General features: G+C 53.1%; 1 protein-coding gene across 1 annotated transcript in view; it reads right to left on the bottom strand.

Moving 5' to 3' along the window:
• Positions 1-4758: 4758 nt before the first annotated feature.
• The window catches only part of Egln1 (egl-9 family hypoxia inducible factor 1), a 41343-nt gene continuing 24413 nt past the window's right edge, over positions 4759-21688 (bottom strand). The window contains exons 2-5 of the mRNA XM_027947985.2: positions 13591-13710; positions 10759-10895; positions 8420-8487; positions 4759-7096 (exon numbers count right to left, since the gene is read on the bottom strand). Coding sequence (XP_027803786.2) covers positions 7035-7096; positions 8420-8487; positions 10759-10895; positions 13591-13710 — 387 coding nt within the window. The 3' untranslated portion in view covers positions 4759-7034. The remainder of the gene's footprint in view (positions 7097-8419; positions 8488-10758; positions 10896-13590; positions 13711-21688) is intronic.

Consider the following 21688-nt stretch of genomic DNA (forward strand, 5'->3'; position numbering starts at 1 on the left):
GGGTGGTGGACGTGGTATGTGAATCTGGTCTTGGTCTCAACGTTTTTACCTTTCTGAGCCAACTGTAGTTGTTGAGCATCAGCATAGCCACCAGACAAACTGGAACTCTTCATATAGCAATGACTGTAGAGCCGGAAAGGATAGGACATGGAAATCTGCTTTATCTTCACATCTCTAGAAGCAGATAGTAAAAGTCCTGGGGATAGTAAAAGCTCCCCAGGGGATGAGCATTGTGTGACTAGAGCCCAGCACTGCTGCAGGGCAGAAGCCAGCCCAGTGCTAACCTAGCTAAGATGACCCTCCTTACTGAGTCCTTCCTACTGAACACTGGGGTGGTGGTACTCTCCTGGTCATCTGCTTTATCTTCACATCTCTAAAAGCAGATAGTAAAAGTCTTGAGCTCCCCAGGGGGTAAGCATTGTGTGACTAGAGCCCAGCACTGCTGCAGGGCAGAAGCTAGCCCAGTGCTAATATAGCCAAGACAACCCTCCTTCTGAACACAGGGTGGTGGTACTCTCCGCAGGTCACATTTCTGAAAAACCAACAGCAAAGTGAAGCCCAAACCACCTAAGAAATCTGTGAGGTCGGGACAGAAAGAAATGACCAGGGCCTCAAGTCCTATGAGGGGAGCAGAGGACCCCTCCACAGGCACTTCCTCTCCACACTCACTTTTCACCTGTCACTGAACACTAGCATCACAGTCTTGAAGAAAGCAATGGGGTCCCAATACTGTGAGCCAGAGTGCTCCCGACGAGGTGGGCCTGCATGGTCCATGAGCTGCAGTCCTCTTCCTCTGACCAGGCCTGAGGCTTGTTGCTCTGGCCCACCCACATAGTCCCAAAGAGTCCTGGATGTCAAGTACCTCCTTCACCCTTTCCTCAGAGCAACAGGTGCCTGTTACGTCCCTAGTGTTAGTGAATGAGGGTCTCAAGTTCCAAGGTTATCCCTTTGCACAAAGCATGCTGATGAATGCTAGGTGTATCTCCATACCTTGCTAAGAGTGAAAGTCTAGGTGCACTTAGGAAATGCCAAGAACAAACCACTCCAGATTATAAGCATACCGTGCACACTAACTACATAAAAAATCTGTACTTACAATCAAGCGTGGTTTTTTAGATTCCATTCCAGATAGATTTCCTTTATGTGTATACCTTTAAAACAAGAAATATAAATTTGTGTGCACACATGTACATACATACAAACATAGATAAGTGATTTCATTTATAAAGTAAGATGGCCTTGTGCTGACTTGAGTTGCAGTTTTTACTCCCAGTATTTACACAGACCCCCTGGTATCAGCCCTGCGGATGGCATCCAGCCTTGCCTTGACGGAACCTGCCAGGCTGCCCTGTGCATAGGTCATCCAAGTTTCATGAGTGCAATGCTGCCCCAGGGAGGAGGCTCAGCGCATGACGTGTGTCATTCTATTTTCCAATCCTTCCAATCTATCGTTGGCTGCTTGCTTTTCAGTGTCATTCATTACATTTTCAGTTGGATCTATTCCTCTGGCATCTTGTAGCTTCCTCTTACTTGAGATAATTCTGTCTTCAATTTTTTTGCTGACTTAAATCAACTCTTTGTTTCCTGGCTTCCCAAGAGTTTCTTTTTCTTCTTTTGGTCTTTTTTTTTTTTTTTTTTTTTTTTGAGAGAGAGATTTTTGAACTTATAATTTCCTATTTTTTTTTTTTTTTTTTTTTTTTTGAGATGGGGTCTGGCCATGTTGACCAGGCTGGTCTCAAATGATCCTCCTGCCTCAGCCTCCTGAGGTGCTGGGAGTGCAGGCATGAACCACTGCTAGGCTTGAATTTCTCCCTTCAAGAGTTAACTTGAGTTTATCTCAGTGTTCACCAGCCATGAACATCATCTTCTTTTCTTGTTAGTCCTCCTCCTGCTCATTTTGGAAGCCCACTCTTCCTCCACTTGCAGCAATAGCTGCAGTTCTCCACAGGGCTTGGGGTGAGGTCCCCCTCATGGCAGGGCCAGGTGCAGTGCCCAGAGATGGTGCTTTTTGGGTGAGGGAAGAGCTGGAGGTGGAGACTCTCAGACTATCCCCCTCCCATATGCCATCTTCTGCACAATCTTCTCCAACCTGTGAACTCCAAACCCCTACCTCTCAAGCCCAAGGGGCCAGTACACTCACTTTGGGATCTGACTTACCAGGACTTCTGTCACCTGCAGGGTGTGCCTGACCTGGTGTGTCCCAGATACGGCCACAGCCACTGAGCGGCCCTCCTTGACTATTTCTGCTGGTGTTTTCCTCTGCCTTACAGGTGTTGTGTAGTGCTGGCCTTGTGCATGACAGGAGGCGCTGACATGGAGCCAACTGGGCTGACAGAGGTGGGACATGTGACAACTGGACTGCAGAGGTGGGACAAGACACACTGGGCTGAGAGAACAAGGGAGCTCTTGACAATCAAAACCTATCAACAGGCATGAAACAGCCACTGAAGAACTGGAAAACAGACACCCCCCAGAGAAGATGAGGACAGTGACCAGGGCAGGAACAGCAGGTTTAAACCGGCCAGCTTGTGACCCTACTCTGGAAAGCACGGGAGCAGAGGGGGACAATAATGAAAGACGTCAGGAAACACCCAGCTCGCAGTGCCATGGCTGAGGCGTCCCGTTCCACTAACTGGCTCACAGAAGTAGCAGGTCACACTAGGAACTGGGCTGCTTCAGATCTCAATCCACACAGAGACCACGGCTGCCGCAGTGCCACAGACTTCCAAACGACAGTGACTTCCAAACGAGAATTCTGTCCTGGGCCAAGCTCCAGTTGGGTGTTGTGGCTGACAATGCCCATACCCACGTGTGCTTGCCAGAACCCAGAGACCAGGGCCACTGCAGAGAGAAAGGACACAGAGAGGAGGGGTCAGGGTCCTCACATGGAGTGGAGACAGGGCGCCAGAGGCCAGCTGTGCACCAGGAGGAAGGGCGGCCTCCCAGAGGCACAGGCTGGGAGCCACAGGCACAAGTGAGAGACGTGAGGAAAAAACGTAAGTCGCAGAAGAAAATAGAACCACACGGTACACTGTCCTTCTGAGCTCCGAGCAGCACACCACCACGGGAACACCAGGAGCTTGACCCCGGGCACAACACTACCAGGTGGGGAGGCTGGGTGGCGGAGGCCACCTGTGTCTGCGGTGCGTCTGGATGGGGCGGGAGTGCTGGCAGGAGGCCTGTGTTCTCTTGGTCCTAGTGGCACCTCAGCAAGCAATGCCTGGTCTTGAGATGCCAGGACAGAGCGAGGATCTCATCCCTTAGCTCCCGAAGGACCACTCAAGAGCTGAAACTTGTTTTCCTCCAAATGTGAGGGTCACTGTTGCTCCTGACCCTTAGAGAACACACAGTCTAGCTACTGAAGCAAACTTACACAAGAGCCCAGCTTCCAGTCCCCATTGTCCATCTCTTACCAGCTGCAATGAGCCAGCATTTCTAGGTCCTGTGCCTACTTTGTTAAGGACATAGGGCGCAGGTATTCTATAGACCAAGGAGGAGCAGAACAGCTCTGGAAGCCACCACCGATCTCTGTGAAGGGAAGACCTCGTACAGTGACTAACACTCGCATCAACCAGTCACGATGACCCATCCACAGCCACCTGGGCTCTCCCGCCCATGGTATCACACCTGTGGGTTCTGCTCATGAAACCAGCTCACACGCACCTTCTGCACCTGTTGCCAGCCAGCAGGTACAGTGAGCAGCACGGTGTGCAGGTGAAACACCTGGTGTCCCGGGCAGAAGCTGCGCCGACCACCGCAGTCTGGGCCTGTGTTTATGATGTGAGGCCTGCAGATGGAGACAGAGAGCCAGCGTGGCCTTCTGTCAGAGGCGCAGTGAGAACACAGATGTTACAGGCGTTTCCAGACCGCAGCCCTCGGAAAGTAGAGTGTGTGCGCAGCCCTCGGAAAGTAGAGTGTGTGCGTGCTCCAGTGATCCAGCTGAAAGCCCACCTGCAGAGACCTGTCCTGGATAAGGAGGCACCTGAGACTGACAGCTGTTCAAAGCCCTCTGACTCTGCATTCTCCCTCTGCAGCTCTGCTGCCATGATGTTGGAGGAGGGGCACAGCATCTGTTGGAAGCCAAGCCGCGCCAGGCACAAAGGTGCTTTGCACACTGTATCATTCAGCTCTCACAAACCTCTGTAAGTCTGCTTGTTTTCAGATTATAAAAGGATCAGAAGGTCACACGATTAAATGGCTGAACCAGAACTAAATAGATCCATTGATCACACCACCTAATTCAATCAGTCTTCACCTCTAACTCATGTGCCCTCTCCACCAATCCACCCAGCTATGCATCCTGGTACAGTTCTCCAAATGCCGTCAGCTAGGCCAAAACATGAAAAAGCACCACACTAAGAACACCACGTGAGAGATACATGGCAGGTGTGTTGGCTCACTGCAGCAGGTGGTCACACAGCTACACTCTGCTACACACTCAGAAGCACACCTGAGATGGCCGGGGGGTGCCTGACACCCATTCCTTTTGCAGCAAAGTATGACACAGACTCTCAGCAGTGCTGAGCACACTCGAAGCCTGAGACTCCAGACAGAATTGGACGAAGCAGAGCAGGGACATTCCTGAGGCTGCTGGACTTGGTGTCCGCTGCTGTCTCCTCTTCCCTGTAGTCACCTACAAGAGGTGTCCTGGACTAAGCTGGAGAGGTGTGAAGCACACAGCCGGCCCAGCCGAGGGCCCTCGCGAGAGCAATGCGTGGTAGTGGATTCAGAAACAAAGAGCTGCAGTGACAACCAAAATCTTTTTCAAGAACATTTATACATCTTTTTAATTAGATTAGCTTTACAAGCAACTCCAGCGTTCTTTCATAATGAAACACTGCTTTTCAAATTACATGACTTTGTAGTCTATCCTGAAATTCTTTGCCTGCTATTGCTAAAGGTCTGTGTTTTACAGCTGGTTAATGTGTTGAAAAAACAGCATTATGAAGCTTTATCTTTAACCAGAATTAACACATATAGGCCACAAAGAGTTTTAAATAGAGTCCTACTTGGTGACAAGTTAACAGTCCCACTAACATGAAATGAATAGATTTTAAATGGATATTAAAGAAATGGCTATGCTGATTTCTTGATCTTTTCACAATGTATCACCAAGAAAGTATATAAACCTCTCCAAAAAATATACAATTTAAGACCTGTCTGGCAAGCACAACCCATAGACAGTAGAATCTGATACTTTGTACATCTGCAGAGGTATCCATCTGAAGGACAACAGCGCTCCCAAATTAAAAGGCTATTGCTGTACGTCTTGAGGATCCAACAAGCCTTCCACCAACACAGAGCAGTTCCTGCCAACGCTGCATAACAGTGCTTGTGAGCCGGGCCGGAGGTGGAGCAGGGCGCTGCAGGCTGGATGCCAAGTCTCGAACACCCAGGCCGGCATGGGCACTTGCTGGAGAGGCGCCGTTGATCATCTGGAGTAGAGGAGAGGGCGGGAAAGGACTGAGCCTGGGAGAGGAAAGCACCACCCTTTCTCCTGCGAGTCCTGCTGCGTGAGGTCACAGCTCTGAGCATCTGGTCCCCCAAGTTTACACTGTCAGTTTCTCTCAACTTTTTTCATGTTTTACATGAACAATAGCAATCTTTTAATAAAAATTACTGAGCTTTCCATAGAAAAGGTCTCTAATTGAATACAAACTATACAGATGCTGAAATTGTCATAGGTTGAAATATACAGAAATATTTCTGTATACTTGTATTTTGGCAAAGAAGATCAAGGACAGAGATAGAAAACCCAAGGGTGCAAGGTCTTAACACCTAATTCATGCAAAATAGGGATACCATCCTTTGGGCTTTGCTCAAGACCAGGGAAATGACGCCTATGACACCCATCCCAACTCAGTCTTTAATAGGTTCGGGAAGCCTGTGTGATCTTGTAATAGTCCCTCTTTTCTAAAAAGTAAAAAAAGAAAATCCATGAAACGTAAAAATATCTGATTTTGTGTTCTCTGCTTTTCTAAGCTAAGCCTACATCTTTCAGGGCTGGTAAGGAGGCAGAGACATTTGGGGAATGTGGATGGAGTCTGCAGCCACACCTGTCCACCTGGATGCATCCTTATCCCCCCTGGTGCTCTTCAGTAGAACCAGGTTCTCATCTGCAGGTCAGATGAGCCCTAGTGCCAGGGAGAGATGCAACAGTAAATTTAGAAGGACAGTCAATTTGAGGAGAGCCCAGGAAGAAATGGGATTACGTCACCTAGGATTACAGGACACGCCTGAGAGCAGAAGAGAGCCCTTTATTTTGGGAACCTGAAGCTCGGGACACCCTCACGTCCTTTAGTGCTAGTCACTTTTGTTTCTGAAAAAAAAAATAAGTGAAAAGATAAACCCTTCCTATTGTGCACTTTTTCTGGTAAGACAGGGACTCAAGGTTACTTGGTAGTCACTGGCAACCGCTTCACGGTCAGGTTTCACATGGACAGAGACGACGGACGCGCCACAGCAGGGTCTCAGAGTTCAGATCAGTGTACGGCGGGACAAGAAGGCAGTCTGGGCTTCCGGCTGCAACTACAGTGCTCCTTCCCTTGTTTCCAGCCCAAAGAAACCGACTCTCAGTCACTGGACAATTATCGTGAGAGGCCTTTTAGGGCAAAATTTAATAGTACGAAGAGGTTTACAAAAATAGATTGATGTTATTTTGAGGAATAATACTGTAATTTTTTTCTCATTTCAGTTTTGATAAATTGTACCTAATCATACAAAAATTACCCCAAAATCAAACTTGATATAAAAAAGAGAAAGATGAAATGAACTCAGCTAGATGATAGATCTGGCAAAATATAAGAATGAAAATTCCACGTAGGGCACTTGTTCACGTCAGGTGGGGAAGCGACAGTCCTGGAGTGCTCCCTATGGCGGCAGCCGCAGGCGTGAGTTCAGATCAGCAAAGGCTCCTGCCCCACGAAGCTCAGGGGAGCTGCTTGTCCTCAGGCGGTCCGCTGCCTGTCTGCGGTCCTCCCCTTCCACTCGTCCAAAGCCGCGTGGTGACGAGGGTGCTGCTGGTCAAGGGCGGCCTAGACATCCTTGCCGACGGGGTCGGAGGGCTTGTTGAGCTCAACCCGCACGCCCTTTTCACCTGCCAAGGAGAGGAGACATGCTCAGTATGCGGCGTGCCTGGCACTGGGACAGCACCTTAGCTGCCCTCACTATGCCCAGTGGGCTCTGCAGGGACAAGTGCTCACTTGGCAGCAGACCTCTGAGAGCGGAAGCATCCTCTACACAGAGGTGGTGACTGTCTCCTTGTGTTCAAAAAGCCACTGGACTACCTTAAAACAGGAAGTGCCGAGTGCCACTGGAAGCAAATAATGGCTTTAAAAATATACAGAAAATGTGTGAATGTTGGGTTTTTATGTTTTAATAAAAGGCTGAAGTTGGATTACCAATTGCCCATGGAAATACCGTGATCAGGATGCCAACACGGAGCCCACTAGTGGAGAGGTCAAAAGGAAGACACCACCTGGAACCAGGACGCGCTGCTCAGGAGAGGGGCCCATGGGGGCAGCTGCGCCAGGAGGGACGCGCAGCTAGAGCCAGGGTGCCTGTCTGCCGAGCGGACTTGGTTGGACCTCTCACTTCACCTCCCTGTGCTGGCTGACTTCGTGTTCTTTAGAGCATGTGCCTTGAGAAAGGGCATGAGAGGAAGCCGGAAACCTGGCACTAAGAGGTCAGCAGCCGGTGACTGAAAAGGACAGTCACAGAGACTCAGCTTAGTTTGAATGACTTCCTTGGAACTTGTTGTCCCACACTTGCCTCATCCTCGGAGGGCTCTGCTGGCTAAAGATAACAGCACTCTGGCACAGCCCAGAATCTCTGAGCTTGAGAGGCTGACACAGGAGGATTGCAAGTCTGAGGCCAGCCTGGACAACGGAGACCTTGATTCAAAAATAATAAAATATAAAAAAGGCACGGGGGTGTGGGGGGATGTGGCTCAGTGACACAGCCCTCCTGGCTTCCATCCCCAGTACCACAAAAAAGATGACAGCAAGGATGACTTCAATCCTTTTTAGGCCTGGGGTGTAGCTCAGTAGCAGAGCGTTCCCCTAGCACATGCAGGGCCTGGGTTGGATCCCTAGCACCACACACAGGCATGCGCACACACACTCACACGCTGCAGGCACTCATATACACAGGCGTGCGAGCACACACACACACACACACCCTCTTGAGCGCACATACATGCTGCACGCACTCATACACACGCATGCTCTCTCTCTCATACACACACACACACACATACACACACACACATACACACACAGAGTCCTGCTTTCACTGAGGGCATGAAGGACCGGCAACAGAGGGGGTGCTCCCAAGTGAGCAAAGTTCCTGGGCTTTCTGCACATGCCCCCTGGTCCCAGGCATCTCTGCACCAGAGCTCCCTGGCCCCAAATGACGTTACCTGTTAGATATTTTACTTTAGCTCGAGCTCGCTCATCTGCATCAAAATACCAAACAGTTATTGCGTACCTAAAAGAAAATTCAGAATAGGATAAGAATGGTCACAATGGGGGACAGTGGTATGTGCCTGATGGCAGGTCAGCAACTCGCCACGCCACTGCTGTGCCTGGCCTGGAAGACATGAGGCACACTGGGTGACGTGCCATCTCACTCACCAACTGCCCAAGAGAGACTTCCTGCCTCTCCTAGCACCCCTTAGCCAGGCAGGTGGAAAGAGGGCCACCTAGGTGCCACGAGAGGAGAGGGATGACGTGGCACCCCCTGCACAGCCATTCTAACAGGGACAACCCAGAGGCCACAGCTGGGATTCACAAGGCACTGACAAGCTTCTGGGGTTTTTACCAAAACCATCACACCGTGTTTGACGCCTGCAGTTTGGCTGAACTTCATTTTCATGAAAGACTTCTCAGGACTTATTCCACAAACGATGGCACACTCCTGGTTTACTGACCACCCAGTACACACAGTTCCACCCGCTAGGAACACATAGGGACATATACAGGAGTGAACACATGCTCCAGTCCCCTTCCCCAGGAGGATGCTGCCATCGGCCAAACGTCTTGTGGACCCTGGCCAGTGTTCACGGGGGAGCAACATAGGCCAGAGACAGCCAGCAAATTATCTGAGGAGTGGCGCACCACAGAGCCACCAGCAGCTCTGGGGACACTGTGGTGCACAGGTCTGTCTGTGGCCAAGGTCCCAGGTGAGACCCAGGCTCCCAGACCCCACCCTCCCTTGTAAGGTACCATACCCTTCTTACCACCAACAGCTTCTACTCTCTTGGGCAGCCCTGGTACCCAGCAAGGGGTTCAGATGTTCGATCTTGCCTTCTGCTCATGCCCTAATCTACAGCTGCGTCATAACTGGAGTTCTGATGTCTGCACCCACTCCCTGAGAGCCCCAGTGCTTACAGAAATGCTGCAAGCTACCACCTGTCATTGTCTTTCCCTAGAGTGCCTTTGAGAGTCCTGTGTTCTCCTGGGCTGCTCGACATGCCCAGGTCGCAGCAGACTGCCTGCCGCCTCTGCCTGGCTCACTATGGCCCTCTCCTCCTTGCCACTCCTAGGCACTCGTCCTCCACACCACCTGGCATTTTTCACTACCCAAAATGTCTGTCATTTCTTCATCTAGGTGGGACATGATCCAGCCAAACTCAGACTCCATAGAAAGGAAGGCCTGTGAAGCAGGTTCTGGGTCAGGACCAGTGAGAGAGCAGTGGGCGTGGAGGCGGGGCTCAGCAAGGCCACCATTGCAACCCCACCACTCTCACTGGGGTCCAGGTATGACGCCACATGCCACCCAGCTTGCTACCCAGTTTGTGAAAACCTGTGAATGTTGAATTTTTATGTTTTAATAAGGATGAAGCTGGATTACCAGTGGCCCATGGAAATACAGAGGCGGCATGGTCAGGAAGGAAGGGGAGTGCTGGAGCACAGAGGGGTTGAGCATCAGCAAAGCCAGCGCCCCACACAGCGAGGGACAGCCCTGCTAGGGAGAGCACACCTCGCCCAGCCCCCACAAGGGGCTGCAGTTTCACCAGAGCATGCAGAGCCCCTTCCCTAGCAGGGAGGAAGGGTCCAGGAAACAGGACTGTCTTCTACCAATGCAGACTTTCATAAGAACGTCTGCAGAATCTTCTAGTCAAACAAGCTACACATCTTAACTGAATCACACATGGTAAAAACTGACCACGTTTAAAGAATGCTTTAAATGTAACCAGTTCAAATGCTCCACTCTGTAGAGAAGCACAGGGAGCAATGCTGCTTACTGGGACAGCCACGCGAGTGCCCGCCACCCACGCCCTCCTCCTGCATCCCCTTTCCTCCTCACTTCCGCACTGGTCACCTCTGATTTTTCTACTCTTGTCCATTTTCCCACACTATCCCTCTTTTTGGTCTCTTTACTACCCTTAAAAACCTGCCTTTTGCTTCCCTATCTTTGTATGCCCAAGTGAAATGTTCTCACCAAGGGACGGACAGTTAGCAGGCACACAGAGCAGCCAGTGCTGGGGACCAGGAGGCCTGTGCTTCCCATCCTACCCACCGAAAGACACTGCCATAGACTAAACTCTGTGTCTGGGCACAGCGTTCAATACTAACTGGAGATAACCATGCACAAGGTGACAATGGTGTGACAGAGGCCTGGCAAGTCAGAGGGACCCGAGGGAAGCTCCCTGTTCACCTTGGCATCCCCCTCCTGCCCCACCACACCTGGGTGCCGTTCACCTGCCGTCCCCCTCCTGCCCCACCACCCTGACCACACTTTCGGAAGGGATACTACCTTGTAGCATATGCTGGTTGTACTTCATGAGGGTTACGACGGTCAGACCAGAAAAACAGCAGTCTATCAAATTTGGGTTCAATGTCAGCAAACTGGGCTTTGCCTTCTGGGAAAATTCGAAGTATCCCTCCACTTACCTAGGAAGAGAGCCAAATGTGTGAGTACAAACAGCAAAGGTGCTACAGACTGAACCCAGAGGGAAAAGGCCACCTCCCATGTCAAACTCAGGGGTTATCTCTGTCAACAAGGTGCAAAGGTATGTCAATAAGGTGCAAAGGTGTGTTGGATTCTAAGGGCCCTCACTGAGGCAGTGACAACCCACCCTGGCCTTGGGCGTTTTAAAGACCTGATGAAGCTGACAAATAGTATCTGACTTCAAAAGCCCTCAGATGATTCTTGAGAGTATGAAAAGCAGTCAATCTGTCTTACTTATATGCTAATGGCTGCTCAAGACATCCTGATGGCTGGTCAGCAGTGACCCAAGGGCTCCCTCTCTCACATTGGGTTCCACAGTTCAAGGACACTTGCTGGGACAGTCACACACCTAGTGCCTCCTAAGAAGCGGCACACAGGGCAGAGGTGGCTCTGTTCACTGTCACCATCAGCCCATGGGCTCCCTGTCCAAGCCAGATGACAGGTGACGAGTGCCCTCAAGGCCACCCCCAAGGCTGTTCTTATTTTCCTGAACACACCACTCTCTGTCTGGGGTCATCCCAGTGTTGACTGAGCGTCAGCTGCTCTGGGAGCCATGTGGCCCCGGGTGGAGAGCAGGGGACAAGGCAGAGAGCCCAGGCCACCTGCCAGGGAGCAAACCCGAGGACCTGTGCTCATAAGCTGGGGGACCTCCACAGTGGGACGGAGCTCTAACGCCTAGCACAGACCATGGCATGGCTGAGCACAGCAAGAACTCCCTGGGAGAACCTGCTATGCTCCCATGAGGATGCGCCCAGGAGGCTCATCCCCAGTGACAAGGTGGCAGCTATTGGGACCCTGGCCTGCCTCCCTCAAGTCCTGTTGTCCCTGAGTCCCTAGGCATCAGACTGGGGCTGAGAACCGTCCCTCTTTCCTGGCCCTCCCCTCTGAAGACAGCTGCTGGACCGGAGCAGTTGCCCACCAAGACCCTGTAGGAGCAATGTTGGCCAACATTTCCGCTCCTCCTTGGGAACCTCCCAACAGCCCTTCCTGGTCCTCTGCTGAACTGTGTGCCCTCCGAGGTCTGTGCCCTCTCTGCTCTGACCCGGCTCCCAGGACAGCAGCTGCACATTGTCCACCCTCAAGGCTCATTCGCAAGGCGTGGACTGCTCTACTCACAAAAACTCCACAGATGGCTTTCTGCCTGTGCACGAGTCAGAAGCATCACGGCATGACTAGGTCACAAGAGACAGAGCCCCTAACAAGATCCAGAAGCTAGGTGTTGGGTGAACCTGTCTCTGGCTTCCCTTTATCCTCAAAATCTGACCAGAAAGTCAATCTTCAGATTCTGCCTGAGGCCACCTGCTCTGTGCCCTGGGCGTGAAGTAAGCCACCACATGAACTTCTCCATTTCAAACTGTGAACACCGGGCAGTGGGACCAGGCTTGTGACATATGCTACAGAATCTGCTTAGCAGTGGACTTCCCTCCACCTTGAACTTGGACCAGGGCAAGGGAGCTCTGAATCAGAATATCCCGGGGGCAGCTGCAGCCCCGAGAGCACCTTCCACTTGGACCTGCTTCTCGGGGCAGGCACGGGTTCCACACACCCAGCACTGGGTCACCTCACCTCACTGTGTGCACTGGGCAGGGACCTGGGCTCTAAAGGCTATTTGGTTTTTAAAATCGCCCTGGCTACAGAAGCACGTTCACTCTATGAAACTCTATGATCTACACGCATTCACTTTTCTGTTAAATGTTGTTCTTTAGAGTTTAAAAAATCACCCAGCATAGTCAGTTGAAGCAGCCTGCAATGCAGGAACATGTGGCATGTCTGAAAATCACCTAAGGTTAACAACATGAAAGGAACACACATTTAAAACAAGAGCTCACTCGCACCACCATTCTACCGGGCCTCCCAGGGTCGTCAGCCTGGGACGAGGGAGGGATACAACACTGCCTTGGCCTGCAAGGGCAGCGCCACATGCCTTGGCCGACTCAGAGCTTCCTAACGACTGCTGGTGATCGCCACCAAAACCCTGACAAACAATTGTTCCCAGAAGTGTTCTTGTAAAAACTATTTAAAGGAAGTTATTTTAATAAGGTCACTTTTGTAAAAGTTAAATTCCAGATAGAGCCTTCACTATCTGGAGTAACAATTCGTTTTTAAAGATATAACAGTACCTTTTCATGCAGCCTTATTGAGGAATAATCAATACACCAAAAGGTGCCCATATTTAATGTATTCCACTGGATGGGTCAGGACATAACATGCAGGGACCCAAGGTCCACCCAGGGCGATAAAATCCTTCCCTCCCAAAGGATAAAATCCTTCCAGTGTCCACGGCGCCCCCTTTCTTTTCCCATGGTGAGAACCCTGAATACGAGATCTACTCTCTTCAAGTTCTCGCCCACAGCACAGGAGGTCAGCCCCGGCCCTCATGCACCAGCCCCTGCCCTTGGGAGGCTCAAGTGCACAACACCACACTGTCACCTACAGGCCCTCAGTGTCTGAGACACATCAGTATCCAGTTCCAAATACATTCACACTTGTTTCAATTTACAAAAATCCATTCCTAATACTGGGACTGAAGCAAATTTAAGGGAGAATCTAATTGTCCTACGTGTTAGACATTGTGGCCCAGGGGAAGCATGAACATTAATTCGTGTGAGAAGACAGATGCTCGATGAGGCGGCATACCTTGGCGTCCCAGTCTTTATTCAGATAGTATATGCACGTCACACATCTTCCATCTCCGTTTGGGTTATCAACGTGCCGCACGTAACCTGTCCCGTTGCCGGGGTAACAAGCAACCATGGCCTGCAATAACGAAATGATTTAAAGTCCATGATGAACAGAAGGGATATGAAACCCCTCCTCAGAAACAGCGGTTTCTGCCCAAGTCACACTCTCAACAGACAGAAGGAAAGCCTGTCTACCACTGGCCTTCGTCAAGAACGCAGGACAGCTGCACCATTGTGGACAGCACCCTTGTCCCACCATGGAGGTCACAAGCCAGCACCCTGCTCAGAACAGCACAGGGCAGAGGGTTTTAGGGCCCCAAGTCCTGACCTTCCCACGTACTGAGGATCAAGGCCAGGCGAGTGTCCTGGGGGTCCTCTCTGAGCTGCCCCAGGACACCGGTTCATCTAACAGATGGACCCTCCCAGAAACCCCGATGTTCTGGAGGGCACCAGTTGGGTGGGCACAATCCAGACTGTCAATTCCAAGTATCAGTCCACATAATGTCAGTGATTAAAAAAAGAATCCACTAATTCACCCGTGACTAACCCTCTTCAGATCATTAGACCATTTTTGGCTCCGTTTATAATACTACATATTGCAGAACCCAGGGGGGAGTTACGCAGGACGAGGGAGAGACCCCAAACAGCACCCTCCAGGTGTGTGCATGAAAGTCGGTCGAAATTGATAGAAGTCATCTGAGAACAATTCCCAGGAATTATCAGGAAAACAGAAAGATACTCGAGGTGCCGGTTGCTCTTGAAAGCCCTTCTTCAGGTATTGGAGCAGACAGACCAGTGCGGAGCTTTCGAACCTTAAATTACTACCAGGACATTTAAGGCAAAGGACGCTGATTTTTAAAATTCACGCTCCGCTGCCCAGCTATAGCACCTTGGTGGCTACATCTCCGAGAATCCTTTGAAACCCCACTTCCTGGACCCCTGACCTACTGCTCTTCATTGACACCTGCTGACCACCCTACATCACACCTCTGCTCCTCCTGACTCAGCTGGCAGCGCTGGGGAATGGCGGGGAACCGCGTGAGGATGGCGGGCTCAGGAGCACTGGAAAGCAGGAGCCTGTGCCATTCTGCATCACCGGCTGCCAGAGCCAGGCTCCCAGAGCAGACCAAAGACAAGGGCCAGAGGGCGCCAGAGGGACAGTGTGGCCAGCCTGGGCACCCTTGGCTGCCAAGACTAGGAGCCCAGACAGGAGGCCAAGACCTCTGTACGGCAATCTCCTCTGGGACCGTCGAATCAGGCCTCTGCCCGCCCCTCTTGCGGAGGAGGAAAGGAAAGTCCTCCCTCCACTCGGCACCTGTGTGCACGATGCACACCGGGCACATGTGGAGAATGGAACAAAGTCCTGCACTCAACCCAACCCTGGACTCTGCCTCTGGGTGGGCCCCTGAACACGTGAGGAAGCCAGACAGTGGGAAGCGTCTCTCTGTAAAATGACAGGAGCCCAGCCTGGGCAGGGCAGCCGCAGGAGGTTAGAGAGGGCACCAGCCCAGGGGCTAGAGGCCTAGGGCAAGCCAAGGTGAGCACCGTGGACAGTGCTCTGAAGCGTCCAGAGTCGGGGAGGAGCCGCCCACCTGACGTGACCAGGAGGACCATGGCAAACCCAGCATAACCCGCACGGTGCCAGCTGGGGCCCGCCGCTCGTCAAGCGCCCTGTGTGGTTTACATGCAACAACTGAGGTGACACAGACGAGGCCGATGCTACACCACCATCGAGAACTCGAGGGCAGCCGAGGGGGAGGGCGTGAGCCAGCAGACACGTGGGTGCGGGAGGCTGGCGCTGAAGCCACGTGCCCAAACACCACGACTGCAGGCCAGCCAGCGCCAAGACCACGCGGGCCGCAGGCTCCACGAGAGGATGAAGGAGGCTCAGCCCAAGAGAGTGGCCAAGAGGGTCTTCTGAGGGCAGAGACTGCAGGACTGCAAGGGATCCAGGTGGAGGGGTCAGGGGGACGCCAGGCAGCTGTGAGTGGGCGGCACCCAAGGTGAGCACGTCCAACAAGGCACCAGGACCTGGGAGCCAGGAGCTTCTCAGCAGTGATCAGGAGGAGCCCAGCACCCCAGAACACGTGTGCCAAGTGGAGACTGGGGCCACCCCGGGAAACGAGAGGCCAGGTGAGGTCCTGTCTGACCGTCCACCAGAGCAGGGTATAGCTGTTTCTTACACCTAAACTCCAGGTGAGACTTTAAAAAGAAAAGACGCACGTATCAGACTCATAAAGTACGTCAAGTTCCCCAGTCCTTAAAGTACCTGGTACCTGTCTCTACACGTGCTTCTCAGAGTGGCCACCACCACCATGTGTCCTTTACTCTGGAGTCACTGAAAACACGTCAGCAGAGGGGATGGGGTACCACCAGACTGCATTTAACCTGCCAATTCCACCGACTTCCAATACCAGCCTAGGAAAGGCCATGCGGTGGTGGCTTTGTCAAAGGACAGAGCAAGCACAGCGCAGCTTGGTGTCAGAAGAGAAGCAGCACGGTTAATTCCCCGTGAGGTGCTGACGCCACAACCCTCAGCTGCCACCTGGCAGGGACACAGCCTTGCCTGCCTCAGCCTCCCATGGGGAAAACCTGTTCCAACCTGCAAGGCACACATGACGGGTCGTCCCCGTGTGTAAGAACACGCAGGACGACGGCGTGTCCTCAAGACCAGAAACACCGCAGCTCTGCTCTGCACTCCAGGACGGAGGGAAGGAAGAGCCGCCGGGCCATCCCTCTGGGGTCGCAGGCGTTACTGCCCGCACCAAGGCGTCCACGGAAGGCTCAGCGGGGAGACAGGCCTGGAAGGGCTGCTGCTCCAGCCCTGGCTGGGGCTCTCCCCCTTTCTCAAGAGAATTATTTAAAAATAGAAACTGACAGCTAAGAGGACTACACTGTGGTCACCAAGCCACGCCCACCCTGAATGAGGGGAAAGGGTCAGATGATCCTGCTCATACAGGCCGCCTAGGCACCAGTGCAGGGACCCTCCTCTCATGTCCTCACGGCTACCTTCGGGGGCAGGCACCAGGAATTTCCCCCATTCACAGATACCCAGAAGGACCTCTGCCAGGTTGAAGGGGCGGAGGTGGGACAGGGACACGAGCAGGAGTCCTCCCCAGCTCCTCAGAGGCCTGCATGGCTGGGTGGATTTCACAGCTGGGGTGGACCTCACAGCTGGGATGGACCTCCCAGGTGGGGTGGACCTCGCGGCTGGGGTGGACTTCACAGCTGGGGATGACCTCATGGTTGGAGTGGACCTCACGGCTGGGGAGAATGGCAGCACAGCCAGCCTGGAAACAGGCAGGCCCAGGAAGTCTCCACACCCACCCGCCACCAGCCAGAGGCCTACAGAAGTGGCTCCGTGGGAAGAAGGTTCTCAGGAGAGCAGGACTGAGGCAAGTGGAGTTTTCTGTAAGAATCCTCCCACTTTAAAAGTGAGGCTCTTTACTTGCTGGGTTTAAAGCTCAATCTCGTTCAGTAAAATATACAATCAAAAGTATCACTGAAGTCACGTACTTGCTCCTGACTTTGGTTAGCAGTGACTCCCTGTTTGCTAAGGAGCTACAACGCTATGAGCAGGAGGAACACCACGACCACCGGACTCCTGAGCCCAGGTCATAGAGGGAGGGAGGAGGGCGGGGGGAGCAGGCGTGGCTCTGGACCAGCCCCATCACAGGAGAAAGGCACAAGCAGGTCCCAGCTGGGATAGACCCACTGCAGGCTTCACAGCAGAAGCAGAGGCAACTGCCAAGAGCGGGCCCGTAAGTGAAGGCTTAGAGGCCGGGAAACACGGAAGGTGTGGTGCCTGCTGACTGCTGCACAGTCCTAGGGATGACGATGGAGTGTAGGTGGACTGCAGACAAGCCTCAAAGTGCCTTCACTTCATTTTTGATGGATTGAATCAGGGACTCTACCACTGGGATACACGCCCAGCCCTTTTTACTTGTTAGACAGGGTCTCACTAGGTGGCTGAGGCTGGCCTCAAACTTGCCATCCTCCTGCCTCAGCCTCCTGAGTTGCTAGGATGACAGGTCTAGCCCTAAATGCCCCGTTAAAGAGTATGTCATGTGTTCAATATAAACAAGGAATCCCTCATTTTTAGGGTAGGGGCAATATGGTCAGAACTGTGCCTCAGAAACACAGCAGTGGCCCCTGAGATGGACATGGGGAAGAGCAACAGGGAAAGACCAAGCGGAACAGAGCCTGGGAAAAAGACAGCCCTGGGAGGGTGGGGGGCCAGAGTGGAGCATGAGAAGAGCCTCAGCAGGTGGACAGGGGCAGCGGGTGTGCCTGGGTCCAGGCTGCAGGGGACACAGGTCTGGGTGGAAGGGCTCATCTGGGGACGCGGTTCCTCCGAAGGCAGCTGGGGATGCAAGTCTACAGCTCTGGGACCCTGGCTGCAGATGTGGACTTGGGGGCCGTCTTCTGTGGCTGCCAGCGGTGGGGGAGGGGGAGGGCGAGGGCACAGGCCCGATTCTGAGGTGCTCCCTGAGGCCAAGAGCCCCCATCACAGCAATGTGGTGACCAAGTGGCCACGGCCAGCGTACCGTCACCAACTCCCACTGATGTTTGGCTGAGTCTTTGTCCGCTGTGAATGAAGGACACAGAGGAGGTTTCCTCAGCCTTGCGACTGACGGTGGTTAGGGGTCTACCCTCTGGAACACCCCGATGCCTCCCGACCACTGAACGACGGGTGGGGAGTCAAAACACTCACCCATGTTCCTGGGGGCCACTCCTGCCCACTGGCTCTCAGCCAGGGCCACCGCTGCCTGCTGTTGTCAGCCCCAGACATTAAACTTGATTCTTTAAGCTCGATTTGGTAAGTAAAAATCTGTCTTTTTAATGTTTTCAATACATCTTACATTTGCAAACAAAGAAAACCTTCTCACGCTTCTCGGCCACGTAACTCTGGACTGCCCCGCTCCTGCCCATACCCACTTCCTGTCAGCTGCTCATCCTTTCTCTACTCATGTCTGAGAGCTCTTCTGTTCCCGGCCGCCACCAGATGACACAGTGACAGCATCTGCATCCTTCCTGTGCTCCTGTGGCGTATTTTATTTTATTTTTTTTTAAAGAGAGAGAGAGAGAGAGAATTTTAATATTTATTTTTTAGTTATCGGCAGACACAACATCTTTGTATGTGGTGCTGAGGATCGAACCTGGGCCGCATGCATGCCATGCGAGCATGCTACCGCTTGAGCCATATCCCCAGCCCCTGTGGCGTATTTTAATATGAGGTACTTACTTAAGCAGGAAGGCATACGGCAACCCCCCACTTTGGTTCATACAGTCAGTCAACACGCAAACACATGGCAGTCCCAGAGAGCTTCCAACCCACCTCACTGAGGTGAGGCCAGTGTCCTGCTGTCCCCAAGCCAGGGGTCTATGATGGGCAGGTGGAGGTTAGAAGTCCCTGCAGCTTCAGAAAGAGTGGTTTGCCCCGATGTCATCCCTGGCCCGGCTCCTACCAGAGCCCTGGTGGGCCACTCTTGAGTCTGCACCCAGACCCTGGGGTCCCTGATGGTTCTGTGGTTCATCCCTCACCAGGGAATTCTGCTGCCGGATCCCACTTGGAGTAAGCTGAATCCAAAGCCAGAGGGGCACCTCTGTCTTGAATAAACCTCCCAGAGAAGATGCACATCGAGGTCACACAAGACGCAGAGTAGGGACCTCATCCAGCTGGAGAGCGCTGAGCAAGGCTGTTAGAGTCTACTTGCTAACACAGGTCTGCACATGCGCCAGGCTTGGCGGGTTTGGCTCTCACGGTAACACACTGAGAAGCTGGGCTGGGGAGATCAGGGCATGCATTTAGTGGGAGACCCTGGGCATCAGCAGCAGCTCTGGAAAAGACCCAGAGGACAAGTGTCACTGAGGCCAGTCACACGGGGAGACCAGGTGCAGACATCACAGTAGCTCCCTCCAAGACGCCCAAGAGCAAAGGCATGGTCACCTGTCACAGGAATGGTACCAGGAAAGACATTATAGAGAAAGTGACCAGCAAGCAGATCCGGAAATAAGTCTGCCAGAGCAGATTAGACTCCAAGCAGAGGGAACAGGGTTTACACTGGGGGGTGGGTGCAGGGAATGGGGTGGGGGGCGGTGACCCTGTATCCTGAGAGAAGTCCCAAATGAACATGGATGGCAGGAGAAGAGGGGAGGCAGCACTGGCTGAGGAGTCCACCTCCTGGGCAGAGCAGGAATCTCTAACCTGCCAGAGGTTACCTGGGCTGCAGCTTGCAGCACAGAGACCCCCAGACTCTCCACCTGGCTGCAGCCTGCAGCACAGAGACCCCCAGACACTCCACCTGGGCAGCACAAAGACCTCCAAACTCTCCACCTGGGCTGCAGCTGCAGCACAGAGACCCCCAGACTCTCCACCTGGGCTGCAGCTGCAGCACAGAGACCCCCAGACTCTCCACCTGCACTGCAGCTGCAGCACAGAGACTCCCAGACTCTCCACCTGGGCAGCACAGAGACGCCCAGACTCTCCACCTGCACTGCAGCTGCAGCACAGAGACTCCCAGACTCTCCACCTGCACTGCAGCTGCAGCACAGAGACCCCCAGACTCTCCACCTGGGCTGCAGCTGCAGCACAGAGACTCCCAGACTCTCCACCTGCACTGCAGCTGCAGCACAGAGACTCCCAGACTCTCCACCTGCACTGCAGCTGCAGCACAGAGACGCCCAGACGCTCCACCTTGAATCACAGGCCCCAAGTACAGGGTGAGGCCTGAAGCCTCTCCTTTTTACTCTCCACCCTGGTTGGCAAAGGGTTTGGGATTGTAATAAAAAAAAAAAATCATATCTCAGTTTCACAAATGTAACTCAGGCTACCTGTCAAGATGACATGGAACAAGAGGTCACTGATGGGTGAACGACGAGGCTGGCGTGCACGGTGGGAATGGAGAGGGAGGATGGACTACAGCACAGGAAGATCGCAAGACCAGCCAGGCGTGGTGGCTCCCGAGGATGAAGCCAGCCTGGAGGACTCAGCGAGACCCTGTCTCAAAATAAAAAGTGAAAAGGGTGGTGGTGGGGGGTGCGGCTCAGTGATAGGGCACAGCCTGGGCAGCTTAGCAAGACTCTAACTCAGAATAATGAATTAAAGGGGCTGGGGTCAGCTCAGTGGTAGAGCTTCCCTGGGTTCACTCCCCAGCGGGGCAAATCATCTGTCTCCCTCCCCCGTCCCTCCCTCCCTCCCTCCATGAGGCATGAGGCATCTGGGATGCGCTCATTCCTACAGCAGGCACCGACTGAACACCTGCCACATGGGCAGCCCCATTCTGGATGTTGGGATATAATAATGACAGAAAAACAAAAAGGACCTGCCTCCAAGGAGCCCGCTCCAGCAGGAGAAGGGACACAAAGACAGTAGGTATATAGTACAAGACGTCGTTAGAAGACAGTGTCATGAAGAGGTGGAGGGGACGAGATGCCGAGGGGCGGTGTGTTCCCAGGGCCAGGTGACTTGACCCGTGAGCAAGCCTGAAAGGGACAGAGGAGGAGTGTGCAGGGCGCAGGCTGGCTAGTGCAAGGGCCTGGGGGCACGGCACCTGGTGCTGTGAGGACAGGAGCTAGAGAGGAGGGGACAGAAGGAGACTTGGATAAGATGAGGAAGGGCCGGAGCGGAGATGGTAAGGGGGCAGTCACACCAGGATTGAGCAGCTCACCGTCCCCTGGGAGCTACCCAGGGATATGGGCACTCACTCGGTCACCAGCTGAGTTGCCAGAGAGCCCAGCTCCAAGCCCAGTCATTTGAGACGTTGGATGACCGACTGCTCAGACCAGAGGTGCCAAGTGGCCGGACACTTATTCCCTTTTGAAGGCAGGATGAGCAGTATTTCCAGAAAGATTGGCATGGGCATGACACACAGGGTGGCCCCAAGCTTTTGGCCAATGAAGAGAAGAGAGGGGGCGGCTGCATGGGGGCTGGAGCTTAGCATGAACTGTCAGCAAGGCCACTGTGACTCCAGCACTCGGGAGCCAGCAGGGCAGATGCCAGCCTCAGCAAAAGCTAGACGCTAAACAACGCAGTGAGGTCCCATCTCTAAATA

The sequence above is a fragment of the Marmota flaviventris genome, chromosome 12 (assembly GCF_047511675.1).
Source record: "Marmota flaviventris isolate mMarFla1 chromosome 12, mMarFla1.hap1, whole genome shotgun sequence".
Lineage (NCBI taxonomy): Eukaryota > Metazoa > Chordata > Mammalia > Rodentia > Sciuridae > Marmota > Marmota flaviventris.